The 22,500-nt window shown below is 45.0% G+C and overlaps 1 protein-coding gene across 2 annotated transcripts in view; it reads left to right on the top strand.

The window, feature by feature from the left end:
* Positions 1-22,500, top strand: part of LOC130202345 (MAM domain-containing glycosylphosphatidylinositol anchor protein 2-like) — a 181,589-nt gene that overhangs the window by 92,999 nt on the left and 66,090 nt on the right. For both annotated transcript variants that reach the window (XR_008833335.1, XM_056427817.1), the window contains exons 4-8: positions 3,294-3,490; positions 6,741-6,873; positions 8,577-8,846; positions 20,712-20,803; positions 21,602-21,839. Coding sequence is in view for 1 of the 2 variants with exons in the window: in XM_056427817.1 (XP_056283792.1) it covers positions 3,294-3,490; positions 6,741-6,873; positions 8,577-8,846; positions 20,712-20,803; positions 21,602-21,839 (930 nt within the window). In the remaining variant the exon portion in view is untranslated. The remainder of the gene's footprint in view (positions 1-3,293; positions 3,491-6,740; positions 6,874-8,576; positions 8,847-20,711; positions 20,804-21,601; positions 21,840-22,500) is intronic.

The following is a 22,500-nucleotide window of genomic DNA, read 5'->3' as shown; positions in this document are numbered from 1 at the left end:
TCCTCAGAAATCTCCATCCTGCTTTTCAAAAAACAAAAGTATTTTCCGAGGCCCCTCGGCTAGCGATCTGTCTGCCCCCCCCCCCCCCCCCCCCGCACGACGCCACTTTCCTCCGGGCTCCGGAATTTAAGCTTCACAATCAGTCAAGCGTGACTCCGGAAGCTAATTGCACAAGAGTGACTCACACACACACACACTGTCACACAACATCCTTACGTTTGTGTGTGTGTATGGGGGGGGGGGACCTGGTGGCGGAGGTTGGAATTTTTTTGTTGAAATTCATCACATTTTAATCCGCCGCGTACATCTCCATATTTCCATATTTATTTATGTGTGTGCGCCGAGCATCCACTTCCTCCCTGCATAATGACGGTGGCTCAATTAATAGCTCAAACACACACACACACACACACACACACACACACACACACACACTCTCTCACTGTTTTCTCCACGAGAGAAAGAAAGAAGAAGAAAAAAAAACGGGGGCCGACGTCCCATCAGGGGCTCAAAGGACACGGACATGTTGGATCATTCCATTTGAAACGGGGGCGGGGGGGGCGAGGAAGCTGCGAGGAGTCAGAGATAAGATGTAGCGTTCATCCTCTCCTCCTCCTCCTCCTCCTCCTCTTCCTCTCTATAATGAATCAGTGTATTTACTCAGCAATCTGCTCCTCTAAAATGGCTCCGCGATCGCTTCGTCTCCTCCGGAGCGTGCCCCCCCCCCCCCCCAGAGTGTAATTGCTCTTACCTGAGACACAGTAATGGATCCTGGATGAAGTATTGACCGCTGCTAGATTTTGATTAAGGGGCTGCAGGGCAGAACACGTCTCTAATGAAACTGATCGTCATTCCAGAGGCTGGGGGGGGGGGGGGGGGCGGCCCACGTGGCGCCTTGATTAGGACCCGATGCTCGGGGAATCCGGAGGGCGGGCACGCGGTCGCCCAAATTAAAAGCGATGAATCCATCCATTAATAATCCCTAAAGGCGCGTGGAGTTTTTCCTCCGGTGGGTTTATAATCGTCAAAGATTCGGGGGGGGGGGGGGGGGGGCGGCGCTCTCCATCACTCCACTCCGTCGTCCACCTCGTTGCTCGCTCTCATTAAACGCAATTATCGCACCCCCCTCCGTATGTAAAAAAAAAAAAAGGTTGGCCATTATCATTTGTAAATTCGAGCGCGAGGGATGAGTTAGCGTTAGCTCCTCTCGTCCGCTCTCCCCTTAAATTGCCTCTTTTTGTTCACGCTTCAGTTTAAAACCTGATTGTAGATGAAAGGGCGGCGGCGGCGGCTAACTCCCCACGTAATCTAAAAGGGGGACATTAGCATGCTAAGAGATGCCGCGACGGCCGCGGCGAGCGCCGTGTGCCGAGGCTTAGCGCGATAGCCGCGGAAGATGATTAACTTCGAATCCTTTTAATCGTCCACGGGCGCTCGCTCGTAGATAACCGTCGGAGCTGAAACTTCCCTCAGATCTGTTGGGGGGCGGGCGGAGTCGCGGCCGCGGCCCCGCCGGACTCGGATAGCTTCTTTTTGTGCGCGCGGTGTTTGCCGTCCACGTAGCCGCCGGCTCATCGAGCGGGAAGTCGATGTGGCCTTGTGGCCGCATCCGATTGACTTCAGGAGTTCAGGAGGCGGGGCTTCTCACCTCGACTCCCCCCCCCCCCCGTGTGCACAGCGCGATAACCGGATCTGACCCCTTATTGGTCGGACCTTTAACCGCAATCAAGACCGTGTTTGAGTTCACGTCCCGAACTTCTGGGGTTCGGACCACGAGTCCTGGCCGTCTCCTCCGGAGCTCCAGGATGTAACGGTGATGACGAAATATTGAGCAGAATTTAAGTTGGTTTATAACTTTGTACAATTGTAAGGTTCTGGCTCAATGGCACAAATAACACGGCTGGTTTGAAAGTTCTCGGTCAGGTGGATTTGTCCATTTTTTGGGATAATATTACACAGATGTGAGATTTTAAAAAATTTTTTTTTAAAGGGCAGATTACATTTTTTCTCCAATCTTTATTCAATTCAATTCAGTTCATTTTAAATAGCCCAATATCACAATTTTTTTATTTTCCTCAGCGGGCTTTACAGTCTGTACACATACGACATCCCTGACTTTTGACCGAGGACAAACTCCCAACAAAATAGAAAAAACTCTGTCACAGGGAAAAAAAAGGGAAGAACCCTCCAGGAGAAGAGAGGAGGATCCCTCTCCAGGATGGACAGAAGAATAATCTTTATTCTCGTAATATAACAAATCTCAAAAATATTTGAACTATTTCTCAACTTCCCGGAGAACAGAACGTTTTCCAACACGACGTATAAAAGCGATTTTATTCCACAGGTTTATAAATGAATCAAAATGTGTTTCTCTGAGGTGCAGAGCGGCCGCGTGCTCATGAAACGAGGTTAGAGACACAAAAGAACCAAAAGAAAAAGACCTCCAGTTGCTCTCGGCTGAGCAGAGACGACAAGTTGATGGAAAGTTGATCGACGGGAGAATAAATATCTGAAGAGCCGTAATGCATTATGTTCCATTACTTTGTATATTTTCGTGTTTTCCTTCGCATAAATATAAACTCTTTCATCATGAGTGGATGCAGAAGTGCTCAGCACACAGACACGACCGTTCAAAAGTTTGGGGTCACCCACACAATTTGGTGTTTTCCATGAAAACTCACACTTTTATTCATCAAATTAATTGCAACATGAATAGAAAATATAGTCAAGACATCGACAAGGTTAGAAATAATATTGAAATGTTAATGTTGTTCTTCAAACTTGTGGATCAAAGGAAGGCCAGTTTTATAGCTTCTCTCACCAGCATAACTGTTTTCAGCTGCGCTCACATAAAAAGGGTTCTCAAGGGTTTTCTACCCCTCCGTTAGTCTTCTAAGGCGATAACACAATGTACCATTAGAACACTGGAGATGGGCCTCTATACACCTCTGTAGAGACTTCATTACACACCAGAGAATAGACATTTACCACATTAACTATGTAGAGTGTGTATTTATGATTAATTTAATGTTATCTTCACTGAAAAAAAACTGATTTACTTTGAAAAATATGGACATTTCTACGTGACCCCAAACTTTTGAATGGTAGTGTCTGTATATATATGTATATATATATTTATATATATATAATATGTATATATATATTTATATATATTTATATATATATATTATATATATTTTTATATATATATATATATATCCGCCAATCGAACGACTCACGTAAAAGAAGAAGCTCTTATTTATTTGTTTGTTTGTTTGTTTGTGTGTGTGCAGACCTGGACGACCCGGTGGTGACGGTGCACCAGAGCATCGGGGAGGCCAAGGAGCAGTTCTACTACGAGCGGACCGTGTTCTTGCGCTGCGTGGCCAACTCCAACCCGCCGGTCCGCTACAGCTGGCACCGCGGCCGCGAGGTCCTGACGCAGGGGTCGGACAAGGGGGTGGAGATCTACGAGCCCTTCTTCACTCAGGTGAGACCGAAGGAAGACGAGGTGCGCTGTTCACGAAAGGCTTAAAGTCGAATATTAAAACCTTTCCTCGCGACAGAGGGACGACGAAGAGGCCGACGCAGAAGAAACGAGGCAGAAAGATGTGTTCATCAGGAGCTGAATTCTCTCTCTCTTATCCATTATTAACCGGAAACATAGAGGCTGATATTTACACATCTGTGTGTTTATTTATATTCTAAAACACACATTATTGAAATATCCCTCGTGGTAGAGGAGATACAACCTTTTTTTGATTTGGGTATGTGTTTTTGAGCGGAGGCTATCTTAAATTTATTTTAAATTATTAAGATTAATGTTAATAATTTTTTTATTTGTTGCAGAAACAGGATCATTCAAGTGATAATAAGCATTATTTATTTTTTAAACTAATAAATGATGATCCATGTCCGGTAAACCAATATTGGTAACGATTGTCTTTAAAAAAAAAAAATAAATCCTCCCAGTGAAACGAGTGTATAGAAGCTTGTGTCCTGCCCTCCGTCTTTCAATCGGGGGGGGCCATATATATATATATATATATATATATATATATATATATAAAAGCAGGAAGTACATGTTCAGGAAGTGGTGAGTCGCAAAGCTGAAATACTGTCGTTATGTCGTTGCGATGCATTTTGCACACAGGTATTGGGAATACGAGTTTGATTTGGTTTGGTTCCACATCCCGTTCCCGGGGGAACCGTGACTCCGCCCCTTAGCCGTCAACGCTAAGCCGTCCTCATTAGCCGCGTGGATGGAAGCGACACTTCCACTAATGCAGACACAGGAAGATCGTTGTTCTCTCCGCAAACCGGTCGTGGAATTACTTTACAATTATTTGGAAATTGAGAAATCCCCCTCCCCCAAAAAATTAAATTATGTCAGATTTGTATGTTTGAACCGGGGATGGAGAGAGAGAATGGAACATCTTTCAGAAAGAGAGAAAGACACGCGAGAGAGCAAAAGAGGCTTAGGAGGGAGAGAGCGAGAGAGGAAAAGAGGCTTAGAAGGGAGGGAGAGGGAGAGAGAGAGGGAGGGAGAGAGCAAGGGAGAGAGAGAGAGGGAGAGAGGAAAAGAGGCTTAGAAGGGAGAGAGAGAGAGAGAGAGGGGGGAGAGGAAAAGAGGCTTAGAAGGGAGGGAGAGGGAGAGAGGGAGGGAGAGAGAGAGAGAGAGAGAGGAAAAGAGGCTTAGAAGGGAGGGAGAGGGAGAGAGAGGGGAGAGAGGAAAAGAGGCTTAGAAGGGAGGGAGAGAGGGAGAGAGAGAGACCAATTTAATGTTCGGCCAAATGGAGAAAGATGGCCGTGGACTAATGGAGTGGGTGAAGGAGGCTGAAGCTGGGCCTCATCAGACACTCTTCCTTTCTTCATCCTGCTCTCCGTACCCCCCCCCCCCCCCCCATTACAGTGAAGGTTTAATTGGGTCTGAAAAAAATATATATGAGCACAAACCCCAAACCCGGAGATAAGCTGTGCGACATAAATCCTTACAAAACAAACAACAACCTTTCGTAATGTGCCTCATATTTCTGGCTAATAGCTTCATTTATTTATGTATTTGTTTCCACCGGTATGTCCAGCATCCCCTGAACTCCCCGACAATTGAGTTCCAGGTTCACAGCTGACCGGAGACGAGTCCATTGGAAGTAATTGAGGAAGGAACTATGAAATAATTGAGGAAGTAACTAGGAAGTCATTGAGGAAGGAACTTGGTAGTCATTGAGGAAGGAACTATGAAATAATTGAGGAAGTAACTAGGAAGTCATTGAGGAAGGAACTTGGAAGTCATTGAGGATGGAACTAGGAAGTAATTGAGGAAGGAACTAGGAAGTCATTGAGGAAGGAACTAGGAAGTAATTGAGGAAGGAACTAGGAAGTCATTGAGGAAGGAACTAGGAAGTAATTGAGGAAGGAACTAGGAAGTCATTGAAGAAGGAACTAGGATGTCATTGAGGAAGGAACTAAGAAGTCATTGAGGAAGGAACTAGGAAGTAATTGAGGAAGGAACTAGGAATTCATTGAGGAAGGAACTAGGAAGTCATTTAGGATGGAACTAGGAAGTAATTGAGGAAGGAACTAGGAAGTCATTGAGGAAGTAACAAGGACGTAATTGAGGAAGTAACGAGGACGTAATTGAGGAAGGAACTAGGAAGTAATTGAAGAAGTAACTAAGAAGTAATAGAGGATGGAACTATGAATTAATTGAGGAAGTAATTGAGGAACTAATCGAGGAAGTAACTAAGAAGTATCTAGGAAGTAATTGAGGAAGTAATTAAGGAAGTAACTAGGAAGTAATTGAGGAAATAACTAGGAAGTTAGAAACATATTACTCATCCCCTCTCACACGTCACATTTTTATATCGCTCTTTCGTTCAGATTCCTCTCTCATTTTCTCATTTTCTCTCCCCCCCCCCCATAAAGTCAAGTTAGCCGACAGCGACGATGCGTTCCTCCAGAATTTCTTCGCCCTTTTTTTTTTACCGTCGGCCATAAGTCGTGTCTCCGAAGCTCTCGTGTGCTTTTTAGAGTTCAATCTCTCCGTCGATGTGACCATCAGACCCCGCCCCCCCTCCCCCTGTCCAATAAGCTTTAATGTGTCCTTTCCGTGCCGTCCTCTGCTCCATGTATTTTCCAAATAGACCCCCCCCCCCCCCTGCTGTGAGTAAAGCTTGCACTCTGAACACCACGGACCTCCCGATACCTCCGTGAGAAAGAGAGGCGGCGAGCGGGGTGCTGATCAAATACTATTAATTTATCCTGGAGGCCTCATCGGATGTGAAAAGACGCGAGTGATCCGCCATGTCTCGTGGGTGTTGTTATTTAGTCTCCCCCCCAACGCGCTCCGACCCGACATCCACACAGCCGGATCAAAAGGGTTCACATCCTCATCGCCGGAATCAAACACACGTTCTAAGAGGGACCCCCCGCTAAGCTCATGCATATCGCCGAGGACTGGGAAGTAATCCACAGCGAGTTGACACATTAATTCCCTTTTTAAAAACCGACGTCGTCGTATATTTAGCTGTAAATGTCCTCGGAGTCGGACGCCGCTCCCTTTTCATTTCGGGCTTCATTAAAAGCCGTTATTGCATATTCATCTCCTCGACCTTCTCTTTTGGAGGTGTTTGGCCTTTTCCTCTGCCACGTTTTTTTTCTCTCTGCGTCTTCTTTAACTCGATTACGTTGATGTCTTCGCACACATTTGCATCCCAGTGTTGTTTTGGTCCGAGCTGCAGGGGGAAACGAAGATCTTGAAGCTGAAGAACCTGCGGCCTCAAGACTACGCCAACTACAGCTGCGTCGCCTCCGTCAGGAACGTGTGCGGCATCCCGGACCGGAGCGTCATCTTCAGGCTCACCAACAAGACGGGTACCTCAAGACCGCTGACCTTCAGCATTAAGATAGAAGAGACACGCACACATTTAATGTTTTTATGGTTATTTTTATGTCACGCCAAGTGTGTTGCAAAATAAAAGCAACACACTGTAATAACATTGTGACAACGCACTGTGACAACACACTGTGATAACACACTGTAATAACACTGTAATAACACACTGTAATAACACACTGTGATAACACACTCATAACACACTGTGATAACACACTGTGATAACACACTAATAACACACTCATAACACACTGATAACACACTGTAATAACACCCTGTGATAACACACTGTAATGACACACTGTGATAACACACTGTGATAACACACTGTGATAACACACTAATAACACACTCATAACACACTGTGATAACACACTGTAATAACACTGTAATAACACACTGTGATAATGACACACAGTGATAACACACTGTGATAACACACTGTAATAACACTGTAATAACACACTGTGATAACACACTGTGATAACACACTAATAACACACTCATAACACACTGTGATAACACACTGTGATAACACACTGTAATAACACTGTAATAACACACTGTGATAACACACTGTGATAACACACTCATAACACACTGTGATAACACACTCATAACACACTCATAACACACTGTGATAACACACTGTGATAACACACTGTAATAAAACACTGTAATAACACACTCATAACACACTCATAACACACTGTGATAACACACTCATAACACACTGTGATAACACACTGTAATAACACACTCATAACACACTGTGATAACACACTGTGATAACACACTCATAACACACTGTGATAACACACTGTGATAACACACTCATAACACACTGTGATAACACACTCATAACACACTGTGATAACACACTGTGATAACACACTGTGATAACACACTCATAACACACTGTAATAACACACTCATAACACACTGTGATAACACACTCATAACACACTGATAACACACTGTGATAACACACTCATAACACACTGTGATAACACACTCATAACACACTGTAATAACACACTCATAACACACTCATAACACACTGTGATAACACACTGTGATAACACACTCATAACACACTGATAACACACTGTGATAACACACTCATAACACACTGTGATAACACACTCATAACACACTGTGATAACACACTCATAACACACTGTGATAACACACTCATAACACACTGTGATAACACACTCATAACACACTGTAATAACACACTCATAACACACTCATAACACACTGTGATAACACACTGTGATAACACACTCATAACACACTGTGATAACACACTCATAACACACTGTAATAACACACTCATAACACACTCATAACACACTGTGATAACACACTGTGATAACACACTCATAACACACTGATAACACACTGTGATAACACACTCATAACACACTGTGATAACACACTCATAACACACTGTGATAACACACTCATAACACACTGTGATAACACACTAATAACACACTCATAACACACTCATAACACACTGTGATAACACACTGTGATAACACACTCATAACACACTGTGATAACACACTCATAACACACTGTGATAACACACTGTGATAACACACTCATAACACACTGTAATGACACACTCATAACACACCGCCTCCTGTCAATCCTGACTCCTCCCCCTCAGCCTCTCCGTCCATCAAGCTGCTGGTGGAGGACCCCACCGTGTTGAACCCGGGCCAGACGGTGTCCTTGGTGTGCGTGGTCACGGGCGGAGACCCGCCCCCCATCCTCACCTGGATCAGCAGCAACGACAGCCTGCCGACGAGGAGCGTGGTGAAGGGCGGCACGCTCACGCTGCCGGCCGTCACCACGGAGGAGGCGGGCGTCTACAGCTGCGTGTCCAGCAACAACGTGGGGAACCCGGCCAAGAAGTCCATCACCATCGTGGTGCGAGGTGAGGAGCCTTGAGACAGACGAGCAGGAGTCACAACAAACATACAACAAACAGAACAACACACAGAACAACACACAGAACAACACACAGAACAACACACAGAACAACACGCAGAACAACACACAGAACAACTAGAATGGGCACTCGGTAGAGTGCATACCTTCGCATATCACAAGATTGGGCATTGAATTATGAACATTTTGGCATTAGTTGCATGCCAATTGGACAAAAATGTATCGTGCTATGGTAAAAAAAAAGATGTTAACCTTTCCGTGACCTTGACCTTGACCTTTGACCCGATTGATCCCAAAATCTAATCAAATGGTCCCCGGATAATAACCAATCATCCCACCAAATTCCATGTGATTCAAGAAGAGTTGACCTGTTCATGACCTTTGACCTTGACCTTTGACCCGATCAATCCCAAAATCTAATCAACTGGTCCGCGGATAATAAACAATCATCCCACCAAATTTCATGCGATTCGTTTCAATACTTTTCGAGTTCTGCGAAAGATTTTGACCTGTTCATGACCTTTGACCTTGACCTTTGACCCGATTGATCCCAAAATCTAATCAACTGGTCCCCGGATAATAAACAATCATCCCACCAAATTTCATGCAATTCGGTTCAATACTTTTTGAGTTTTGCGAATAACACGCATACAAATAAATAAATAAATACACGGCGATCAAAACATAACCTTCCGGCATTTTCAATGCGAAGGTAACAAACAGAACAACAAACAGAACAACACACAGAACAAGAAACAGAACAACACACAGAACAACAAACAGAACAACAAACAGAACAACACACAGAACAGCAAACAGAACAACACACAGAACAACAAACAGAAATTGTGTAAAATCGAGAACATGACCCCAGACTCCACAGGGTTAAAGGACCATGTTTTGAAGGTTCTTTAAGAAACCTTTAGAGGTTATTTGAAAAGCTATTTAGGGAAATGGTTCTTTAAAGAACCCTGGTTTCAAAGGTTCTTTGTGGAACCAGACATGGTGCCTTCAAGAACCATTTTGAAGGTTTTTTGAGACACCTTTATAGGTTATTTGAAGAACTCTTTCAGGAAATTACATCAAAATAAACTCCACTAAAAGCATGAATAATAATAGGAAATATTTGTTTGAAATATATATATATATATATATATTTCTATATATTTATATATAAATATTTCTCTATATATATATATATTTCTCTCTATATATATATATGTATATTTATACATATATTTTTATATGTACTTATATATATATATATATTATGTTTGAGTACACGGTCATTTGTGTGTCTCATTTAAGGCTGCAGAGCTTTTGACAAGTCTATACTTTATTGTGCTTGAGCCTTTTTGAATCATCCCTCCAGATACAAAAGAGAGATTTATCATGAGCTCTTTAAAACAACCTCATGTGTAACTAGAATGGGTACTCGGTAGAGCGCATACCTTCGCATATCACAAGATTGGGCATTGAATTATGAACATTAAAAAAAAGAGTTTGACCTTTCCATGACCTTGACCTTTGACCCGATTGATCCCAAAATCTAATCAAATGGTCCCCGGATAATAACCAATCATCCCACCAAATTTCATGCGATTCAAGAACATTTTGACCTGTTCATGACCTTTGACCTTGACCTTTGACCCGATCGATCCCAAAATCTAATCAACTGGTCTCCGGATAATAAACAATCATCCCACCAAATTTCATGCGATTCGGTTCAATACTTTTTGAGTTCTGCGAAAGATTTTGACCTGTTCATGACCTTTGACCTTTGACCCGATCGATCCCAAAATCTAATCAACTGGTCCCCGGATAATAAACAATCATCCCACCAAATTTCATGTGATTCGGTTCAATACTTTTTGAGTTTTGCGAATAACACGCATACAAATAAATAAATAAATAAATAAATACACGGCGATCAAAACATAACCTTCCGGCATTTTCAATGCGAAGGTAATGATGCATTAGTTGGGTGCGGTTCATCAGACGAGGCTAAATAGATTTAAACCTGACACTAAATTAAATTCATTTGGAGTACTAAACAAACTAAGCCAGAGAAACGCAGGCGGTCTGAACCGGAGCGATGCCTAAATGACATAATGAATCAATATGTGACAAAGCTAATTAAGGATCAATTAAAAAGAAGAACGCATATTGGGAACATTCTCATGAGATTGATGAACAATCAATAGTTATAGCGCGGGAGACACACAAACTCTGTCCTGAGTCGTGTTGGATCAGCGTCCTGGAACGCCGTGTCATTTTTATTTAATAATAATAATAATAATAAAAAAAGACGTGAACAATTGGGGGGAGACGCTCTGGAGACCCCAAAACGTCACAATGTCAACCCAGCTGAAAAAGCTCCGACAGACAGAAGCACGACTGATTTAAAAAAAAATGTTTTAAAGATGAGCTCCACCAGATGACGAAGGTGGGACCAGATATATAAGAATAGCGCGACCACCTCGTCTATAGAAATAGATCCTATAGATGTGACGTGTTTCCTAGGAGCACGCACAGTACAGCCGCTCGCGAAACCCGAAAAATACATCAATAGTTTGAGCAATATGTCACTTGGCAATAGGGGTCTACTCGGCAATAGAGGTCTTCTCGGCAATAGAGGTCTTCTCGGCAATAGAGGTCTACTCGGCAATAGAGGTCTACTTGGCAATAGAGGTCTTCTTGGCAATAGAGGTCTACTCGGCAAAAGAGGTCTTCTCGGCAATAGGGGTCTACTCGGCAATAGAGGTCTACTCGGCAATAGAGGTCTACTCGGCAATAGAGGTCTTCTCGGCAATAGAGGTCTTCTCGGCAATAGAGGTCTTCTCGGCAATAGAGGTCTACTCGGCAATAGAGGTCTACTTGGCAATAGAGGTCTACTCGGCAATAGAGGTCTTCTCGGCAATAGAGGTCTTCTCGGCAATAGAGGTCTACTCGGCAATAGAGGTCTACTCGGCAATAGGGGTCTACTCGGCAATAGAGGTCTTCTCGGCAATAGAGGTCTTCTCGGCAATAGAGGTCTACTCGGCAATAGAGGTCTACTTGGCAATAGGGGTCTACTCGGCAATAGAGGTCTTCTCGGCAATAGAGGTCTTCTCGGCAAAAGAGGTCTTCTCGGCAATAGAGGTCTACTCGGCAATAGGGGTCTACTCGGCAATAGAGGTCTTCTCGGCAATAGAGGTCTACTCGGCAATAGAGGTCTACTCGGCAATAGAGGTCTACTCGGTAATAGAGGTCTACTCGGCAATAGGGGTCTACTCGGCAATAGAGGTCTTCTCGGCAATAGAGGTCTTCTCGGCAATAGAGATCTACTCGGCAATAGAGGTCTACTCGGCAATAGAGGTCTACTCGGCAATAGGGGTCTACTCGGCAATAGAGGTCTTCTCGGCAATAGAGGTCTACTCGGCAATAGAGGTCTACTCGGCAATAGGGGTCCTCTCGGCAATAGAGGTCTACTCGGCAATAGAGGTCCTCTCGGCAATAGAGGATGAGTCAGAACCCGTCTCCTTTCCTCTCCCCTCCTTTCCTCTCCCCTCCTTTCCTCTCAGCATGCAAATCAATCCTGCGGCAGAAAGTCGACAGGAAGCGGCGTCACAGCCGCCGTGACTGTAATCGTGGAACAATTGATTGTTCTCTACTTCCCCCCCTAATGCGCTTCTATTGAGACTAAATGAATTCTAACCGGGTAGTAATTAAGAAAAGGATATTGTGCTTTGTTCTCCACACGTCTCTCGACAAAGAGTCACGTCATATTTGCTCGTGAAAACGTCTCGTTGAACTCGTTTGGTCTCCACCGGCAACTTTTGTACCGCGGCGACGCTTTGAAGTGAGGAGGGGGAGGAAAAAGAGGGAGAATTGAAAGAGGATAAGCCCGGCTCGAGGCGAGAGCACAGGCAGACCTTCAGTCGCTCTGTGTGTGTGTGTGTGTGTGTGTGTGTGTGTGTGTGTGTGTGTGTGTGTGTGTGTGTGTGTGTGTGTGTGTGTGTGTGTGTGTGTGTGTGTGTGTGTGTGTGTGTGTGTGTGTGTGTGTGTGTGTGCGCAACAGAAAAAGACTGCCGTCTGTGCGCTCACTAAAACTGCAGGCGGCAATACCAACAGAAATACATCTGCTAATTGCTGAAGTGTGTGTGTGTGTGTGTGTGTGAATACGTTTCAATATTCATAAGCATGTGCACACACACACACGACGCCAGTTGGTCGGGTTCTCCGGACACCGAGTCGGAGTCGTCGTTGCATCGCCGGTCCAGCCTCCTCTCCAGTCTCCTTGAGAAGCCACCGCAAGCTGCTGCTGCCAAAGGGCGGCAATGTGTGTGTGTGTGTGCGTGTGTGTGTGTGTGTGTGTCTCTCCACCGGCAGATGGTAGCCACTCTGGCCATGTCGTCCCACTAGCCAGACTGCCTAGGGGAGGGGGGGAGGGGGGGGGGGACCTTGGCTTCCTCCGGCGCCAGCCCAGCGAGTCGACTGGCATCCCATCACCCCGCTGATCAGGTCCTCTTTTTTTTCTTTCTGGACGAAGAGGTCCCGACACGTCTACAGACGCAGCCGGTCCTTCCCACGGTCCCACAGGGGGGGGGGGGGGGGGCACTTCAGTCCACTCTGACCCTCCGCCAGATCTGAGATGGATCCACGATGCAAAGCCCCACTCGGTCGGGGAGACCTCGTGTTGTTTCCGCCTCTCCGTCCCCGTGACGGAGAGAAATGAGCTTGGCTGCATCGATGAAAGATTCAAGTACGAAGCTTTTCTCGCAGCTCCAGACATCATCACCACGCCCGGCTAACGCAGACGCCACTTGTCCCGAGCTCACACACACACACACACACACACGCACCCACACACACACGCACACACACACACACACTCACACACACACACACTCACACACTCATACACACACTACCTCACACACACACTCACTCACACTCACACACTCATACACACACTAACTCACACACACACTCACACACTCACTCATACAATCACACACACACACTCGAGCGTGAAGTCAAACACACTCGCTGCCTCCCTCACTTGTGTAACTCTGATTGGAAGCTCGCTGTTATTTATATTTATATAGAAGCAACACACACAAAGAAAAGCGCAATCCTCCTCCAGCGGAGCTTCCCTCCCTCCGCTGGTTATATTTAGAAAAACAATCATAACGCGCCCGGTAACCCCCCCCCCCCCCCCCCCCCGTCTGTCAGCGCGTGAATCCACATGTGAACGACTCTCATCAAATTTGCTTTGGAATAAATTTGGACCGACGGCGGCTGAATACATCTCCATTCATGAATGCCAGATTGAACGGCTGGATGGCAGAACCGGCGCAGGCCGGGCTCGGGCTCTCGGGTGTGTGTCTGTGTGTGTGTGTGTGTGTGTGTGTGTGTGTGTGTGTGTTTTGAGCTGCCCTAATGCCCGTTGTCCTGTATTTTTATGTGTGTCGTAACCTCGAGCACATAAGAGAGAGAGAGAGAGAGAGAGAGAGAGAGAGAGACCGGGAAAAAAACCCGAGATGAACCCTGAGAAGCAGATAGCGGGATAATGATGGAGAGTGGGAGCGAGAGTGAAACGCACGTTTCTTTTCCTTCACTCCCAGAGGAAAAAGGCACCGAGTCTCCCCCCCCCCCCCCCGCTGTGTCGCGCCGTTTGTGAGCACGCGTAAGTGACTCCATTGTGTCTTTTCATTCTGTGCTTATACACATACGTGTACGTCGTAATCAGCTTGTCAGCCCGTGTGTGTGTGTCCCCCCCCCCCCCCCGGGGTGCTATTGTATTCCTGCCGCGTGACACGTGTGAGGGGCCTCCACCACCCGTCCTCTCTGTGTGATGTTCAGGCCGCTCATCGTTCTCACTGTGGCGAGTCAGGCGGGCGAGAGCTGCAGGGAGGAGCACTTCAGTTTGTAGTGTGGCAAAACATGAAAAGAGGAACCTGTCATTTGGTAATGACCCCACCCCCCCCTAAAAAACAAACAATGCCTTGATTATAAAATACATCGCCGTTAAACTGCGTCCAATCTCCGAGGGAGAAATGGGATGTAGGAGGCGGGGAGAGAGGGGCTCCTGAGAGCCGTGGACGTGTTCCCGCCTCAGAACGACAGAAGAGATGTGATGATGATGACAAAAAGAGGAGAAAAACGGCTCCATAAATGCATCAATAATTCACGTGGAAGTTGTTTGCGCGCAGGTGGACTCGTGCTTCCTGCTTCGTGTTTCGTGTTTCGCGCCATGATGCTGCCAATGTTTTCTCTTTTTTTAAACAAGGTGTGATTTATTGTGATGTTTTTTACTCGGGCGCCTGAGAGACGTGTCTAAATGTTGCTGACTCCACTTTGAGACGCGAACGCTGACGATGAACTTCACGAAGCTGATGCCGTTGTTGTTTGTGTACTTAAATTCAACCTGAGAGCAGGTTTTGTTTTTTGTCGTTGCTGTTTTTCGGCCTAGCAACAGCGGACATCTTCACACCACATGTAACGTCGTGCTTTCTCAAAGGTTAGCCTCCAAGTTCAGTGGTGACCTTTTCCCCGAGCTTGTAACCAGATGCAGTGTTCACACTGTAAACACCGAACATTGTAAATAAACTGCTTTTATGGACAACAACACACCGACGCACCATCGGATCTCTCGTTCCGGGCGAGTAAGAGGAGGAGCGTGAAGTTGCCGAGAGGAGCACGGTAGCGTTGCCTGAAATCTAAAGGAGTCAAAGCTCATTTTATCAACAAAAATTATGCAAAATGTCATTTTTATTTTTAACGGCAGCTTTTACAAACCAAGTCTCAAAACCACTTTCGTACCAAACTAACTTGAAAGACGGATAAATTATGTTTGAATCATGCTGACCACCTCCAAAGGCCCAAGTGATGTATTTTAGTGTCACTAAAACAAGTTAAACTAGAACGGGCACTCGGTAGAGCGCATACCTTCACATCTCACAAGATTGGACATTGAATTATGAACATGTTGGCATTAGTTGCATGCCAATTGGATACAAATTGACCGTGCTATGGTAAAAAGAAGATTTTGACCTTTTCATGACCTTGACCTTGACCTTTGACCCGATCGATCCCAAAATCTAAACAAATGGTCCCCGGATAATAACCAATCATCCCACCAAATTTCATGCGATTTGGTTTAATACTTTTTGTGTTATGCGAATAACACGCATACAAATAAATAAATACACGGCGATCAAAACATAACCTTCCGCATTTTCAATGCGATGGTAAAAATTAAGGTTATTTTAGGTGAAATAAGTTTAAATTGCGAACTAATCGACTTTGTGTCGTTGCGTAGCTTTCGGTTGGGAGAGATTGCGACACACCCCTATCCTCAGTCATCATGGCGACGAATCTGAGCTCAACAGATCCGTCTCCATGACGACTGAGCAAACCTGCCGATGAAGAGCCAAAAAAAGAGCCAAAAAAACCCAAAAGAAGCCAGTCTGGTCATAAACAGACATTACGAATACATAAGAGTGTGTCTACCCGACAGTACACACAGTGTGACATACTTATTTATATATAGACTCACTAAAACACACACACACACACACACTTGAATGATGTGGAAACTGTAAAACAATTTATTGGGAGACACAGTTTACCTCCACAGCAAATGGCAAAGTTCTGTTTCCCCGAGCCGACGCTCATTAAACATTCATGTGACTGTTGCAGAGATTTATGAAACGGCGAAGGAGGAGTGACGGTGAAACCGTAAAGTCTCTCCTCTCGGCTCACACACTCTCCACAAGCCTCCTTTTTTTATAAACGACCACCATGCGTAAGGGAGCAGAGCTGTCCCGCTGCATTTCGGACAAGCAGGCGAAGCAGCGGCCACTTATCTCTCTCGGACACAAATGCAGTCCGTTTACGCGCAATTCAATATTCATGGACGGATTAAATTACAGGAGAGGAGGTTTGAACCCATTCTGAAATATGCATGAGTGCACATGGAGCGGCGGTCAATGTGGGAGGAGGAAGAAAACATCCTCCTCCTCACAGTTTAACGAGACATCAACGTTTACGTATTAAGAAATTAGGAATTTATATTTAAATCTGCATGCCATTGGTGTTTAAATTAATCTTTTTGTATTTTTGTTATTGTAGTTTGTCTTGCAAATTTGACTTTAAAAGGTGTGTTTTCACTCACGCAGTTAGGAAAAAGTCGGTTGCAGATTTCAAACACAGAGCGATGAGGATGTGATGGTGGACTATATGAACACGGACCTCGACCTGTGTAATAATATCAATATTATCTTAATAGCACTTTTTAAACAGCGTGCTTTATAAATTGTCTCGTGACGCACTATGCTTTATAATTTTATTTTAACATTGAGGCTATATTTGCCAGGTACCCGTTGAAAAAAAAAGTGTTTTTTAAATCTCAAGGCCTTTTGGAATTACGGTTAGAAAATATGCAATAAAACCCCATACAAATAAATAAAAGGTTATATAGAAACAGAGATAATATTAAGTGTGCTGGAGTAAATGGTAGAACAAGAAGAACAAAGACTCCTCCGTGACGCCAAACTCCCACTCATAAAAAAAGCCTGTTTATAAATGTGTGTTATAGAAGGGATTTTAATAAAGATGTAACTTTCTTTTTTTTTTTACCCCATTTCCTCCGGCAGTTCTATCCAAAGTTGCGGCGCCCAGATAGAGAAAGCGCCGCCACCTTTAGTCTCTGCTCTTTAAATCATGGACTATAACTATAGCTGGTGCTGGCCGTAAGGTCTCTGCAGCATTAGAGGAAGTGAAAGTGATTTACAGCGCCAGCATTTTGAACCAGAGATGTGAGATTGATTTTGGAGATGAAATAAAAGCAGATGTGTGAGACACGTCTTAGTTGAAGGAAGGAACTCTCCTAACCTGCTGCTTCGAAGGGGAACGCACTCTCAGTATCGCTCTTCGGTTTCTGGCCTCTCGAAATATGCAAAGCGTGACACTTCACCCTCCAAGCGGCGGAACATTATTCATCCAAAAAATAACCTTTTTTTTGTGTGATTTATATTCTTCTGTTCAGTTTCACGTTTTGGCTCCATTTATAATCAGGAGGTCTCCACCAGCACTTGACATGTAAATCCAGAAAATACCTATATTTATATATTTATATATATATATTTATTTATATATAAATATATATATATATTTATATATATATATATATTTATTTATATCTAAGAAAGACGGAACAATCCGGTTCCTTCTCGATGCGCGAGTCTCCGCGGTTTGAATCTCCGATCGGCGATGTGCGAGTGTCTCCTCGAGTGCAGAGACAACGAGGCTCTAGATTCATCGCATCCTGCACGGCACCAGAACTTAATCTCGGGGTCGAAAGGTCAAAGTTAGCTCGGAGGCTCCTCTCCGTGTTTTTCTTCTTCTCCTCCCAGCTGATAACGCGGGTTGTGTCATTAAGTAGACTGAAGGTTAGTACTTACATAAAGCGGCGACTTACCTCCTGACCGAATGCGTGCCGGTTGAAATGTCACGGCGGTCACGGCGACGCATGATGTCATCTATTGAGATAAAAGCCTTTTCCGAATGGAACGAGTGGATTTTCAATTCCATTTAGACAAATACAATATTCCCCCCCGATGAACTCAAAGCACGAGAGAGTCGGACACCGTGTCTTCTCAAAGTCGGCCAACAATCACCGAAATACATATGACTCCCCCCGGCACTTTGCGGTTCACGTCCACCGCCGCAGACCTACGCCGTCAAGGACGGACTAAAAGTGACTTATTAAAACTTGATTATTTTACCGGCAATTATTTCTTTTGGCTGCCTTTGTCTCTTCATACCAGAACGTGTGTGTGTGTGTGTGTGTGTGTGTTGCTTTCTCCTGCTTTCTCCAAACTCTCGAGACATACAGTCTGACCATGAGATATTTCAATTTTTCTTTTTTAATAAATTAGCAGCAATTTCTACATTTCTGTATTTTTCTGTCCAGATGGGGCGCTGAGTGAACATTCATGAGAAATAAAATGAACTTTTTTGATTTTTAGCAAATGGCTGCAAAGAAACAAAGAGTGAGACATTTTAAAGGAGTCTGACTACTCTCCGTACCTTCTGTAAGTCTCTGTCTCCACTCTTTCTCCAAACTCTCGAGACATACAGCCTGAGATATTTCAGTATTTCTTTTTTAATAAACTAGCAACAATTTCTACATTTCTCTGTTTTTCTGTCCAGATGGGGCGCTGAGTGAACATTCATGAGAAATAAAATGAACTTTTTTGATTTTTAGCAAATGGCTGCAATGAAACAGAGAGTGAGACATTTTAAAGGAGTCTGACTACTCTCCGTACCTTCTGTAAGTCTCTGTCTCCGCTTCATGACGGCTCCCGTCGCCATTGACTCATTAACTACACGCCGCGTGTGTGAAAATGTACTCTTGTGCGTGCCCGTGTGTGTGTGTGTGTGTGTGTGTGTAGCACGCCGCGATGCAGAGCCGAGCGTGGGTTGTAGGTAATGCCGTGTATTACATTCCATCCGTAACCCATAAAGGTCACGGCCGCTTACCGTATTATTCTGATTGCCGCGTCGTGCCGCTGAGCGCGTGAGAGGCGTTCAGGATCACAACGCACGGGGACTCCGGCGTTCCTGGGAATGTGGCGGTTGCCGTGATTCTCACTGCTTGTATCCGGCACGTCGGAAAGAAGGGATGAGATCCTTAGTTTTCGCATCACGTGGAGGAGGCGCGTGTCACTCGTCTCAGCGGGGCGGCGTCAAGATGCGTGTTTAGTTTGCACGTTCGATTTAAATCTCAGGGTCGTGCTTCCATTTTGTTTCCTTTCACCAAACTGACGCGATCACGTGACTCGGGAACCCGCCGCAAGAAAAAAATCACGCGGTGATTTCCATAGATCTTTGTTTGATTTTTCTTCTCATTCTTCTTCTTCTCTTTCTTTCTTTCTTTGTTGCCGTTGAGGGGGATGAAGGGAACGCCAGGCGCTCGGGGCGGAGCCGACGCGGCCGCCGTGATAACGACATCATCTCTGTTATTGTTGTTCAGAGCGGCGTTTTGAAAATGGAGTTTGCAAAACCAAATTGGATTAGAAATTGTGGAGATGTGTGTGTGTGTGTGTGTGTGTGTGTGAGGCGTCTCACTTCAATTTCACTGTGTGTGTGTGTGTGTGTGTGAGATGTGTGTGTGTTTGTGTGTGAGTGTGTGTATGTGAGGGAGTGTTAGAGTATATGTGCGTGTGCAAGCATATGTGTGTGTATGAGAGTGTGTGAGAGTGAGTGTTAGAGTGTGTGTGTGCGCGTGCGTGCCCATGTGTATGTGTGTATGTGAGAGTGTGCGTCCATGTGTGTGTGTGGGGGTGAGTGTTAAAGTGTGTGTGCGCGTGCGTGCATATGTGTGTGTGTGTGCGTCCATGTGTGTGTAAGAGAGAGTGTGTGAGTGTTAATGTGTGCGCGTGCATGCATATGTGTGTGTGCACATGTGTGTGTGTGAGTGAGTGTTAGAGTGTGTGTGCGCGTGCATGCATAGGTGTGTGTGTGTGTGTGTGAGACGAGTGTGTGTGACGCTGCTTGAATGCTGCAGGATTCTTGAGTATCAGTACCATGTTGATTGGTTCTGTTGGACTTCTTCTGTGTGTCCGTCTCTAGAAGAACTCTGACCGTCACGTGTGTGTGAACCGTGTTCCAGAGCGTGGACGTGGAGTCCTACAAAATAAAAAAGGTTACAAAAAGAATCCATGAAGTGTCTTTGGGGATTGACGTGACCCGCGGCGCCGCGCCCCCCCCCCACCGGGCCGCCCCCCCCCCCATCGGACCGCGCCCCCCCGCCGCGGCGCTGTGACTGAGTTCTAATGTTTGGGTCGCCGTGTCTCCTCAGCGCTGAAGAAGGGAAGGTTCTGGATCACACCGGACCCGTACCACAACGACGACCACATCCAGATCGGACGGGAGGTCAAGATATCCTGTCAGGTAGAGGACACACACACACACACACACACATACACACACGGACACACACACACACCCAGACGCACACAAATGGACACACACACTCACTCATACTCACCCACACACAGATGCATATGCAAGCACGAGCACACACACTCTAACACTTACTCACACACACATACTCACACTCACTCACACACATGGACGCACACTCTCACACACACACACACACACACACATATGCATGCACGCGCACACACACTCTAACACTCACTCACACACATATACACACACTCACTCACAGACACACACATACTCACACTCACTCACACACATGGATGCACACTCTCGCACACACACACACACACATATGCATGCACGCGCACACACACTCTAACACTCACTCACACACATATACACACACTCACTCACAGACACATACATACACACTCTCACACGCACACACAGACGCACGCACACACACTCACACACACCCTCTCACACTGACAAAAACACACTCACACTCACTCACTCACTCACACACACCCTCTCACACACACACACATGTGAACACACAGACATGCATGCACTCTTGCACACACACCCTCTCACACTCTCTCACACACATATTTACTCACACACACCCTCTCACACTGACAAAAACACACTCACACACACATACTCAATCACACACACCCTCTCACACACACACACACACATGTGAAGACACAGACACACATGCACTCGCACTCTCACACTGAAACACACACACGCGCCTCCAGAAGAGTTGCCAGTGAGTCACCGTGACTCCGCCTCCAGGTGGAGGCCACGCCCCCGGAGGAGCTGACGTTCAGCTGGCTGAAGAACGGGCGCGCGCTGCGCAGCTCGGAGCGGATGGTCATCACGCAGACGGACCCCGACATCTCGCCCGGCACCACCAACCTGGACATCATCGACCTCAAGTTCACCGACTTCGGCACCTACACCTGCGTGGCCGCGCTGAAGGGGGCGGGCATCCCCGAGATCAGCATCGACGTCAACATCTCCTCCACAACCGGTGAGCCTCACACCCCTTTGTGTCTGCACCCCTCCCCCCGGCCACCACACACACACACACACACACACACCGTGACAGGGAACTAGAGAACCGGGTCAGTGTTTCTTCTTGTTGGGCTTGGGACTTTTTAAAGGAAACACAATCTTATTGTTGTGGTCTTTGTTTTTATATAATTTCACTTTCATCGTGTCCAGGCAGGTTATTTCAAACATTTATTTGGAAGTAAAAGTTATTTAAAACATTTATTTGTAAGTAAAAGTTATTTAAAACATTTATTTGGAAGTAAAAGTTATTTAAAACATCTATTTGGAAGTTAAACATTCCTTAATTGTGGTTTTAGGACTAAGTAAGTAGGTCAAACTTTATTTTGGTAAGTGATTGTACTTTATAATATTATTAATGTTAGAAAGACAGACAATAAGTGCTAAAATATACTATACTATGTATCTATCTACATCTATATATAGTTATATATATATAACTATATATATATACATATATATATATAGTTATATGTATATATATATATATAGTTATATATATGTATATATACATATATATATATAGTTATATATATATATAGTTGTATATACAGGACTGTCTCAGAAAATTAGAATATTGTGATAAAGTTCTTTATTTTCTGTAATGCAATTAAAAAAAC

The sequence above is a fragment of the Pseudoliparis swirei genome, chromosome 12 (assembly GCF_029220125.1).
Source record: "Pseudoliparis swirei isolate HS2019 ecotype Mariana Trench chromosome 12, NWPU_hadal_v1, whole genome shotgun sequence".
In the NCBI taxonomy this organism is placed as follows: Eukaryota; Metazoa; Chordata; class Actinopteri; order Perciformes; family Liparidae; genus Pseudoliparis; species Pseudoliparis swirei.
This window is presented reverse-complemented; position numbering and strand designations above follow the sequence as displayed.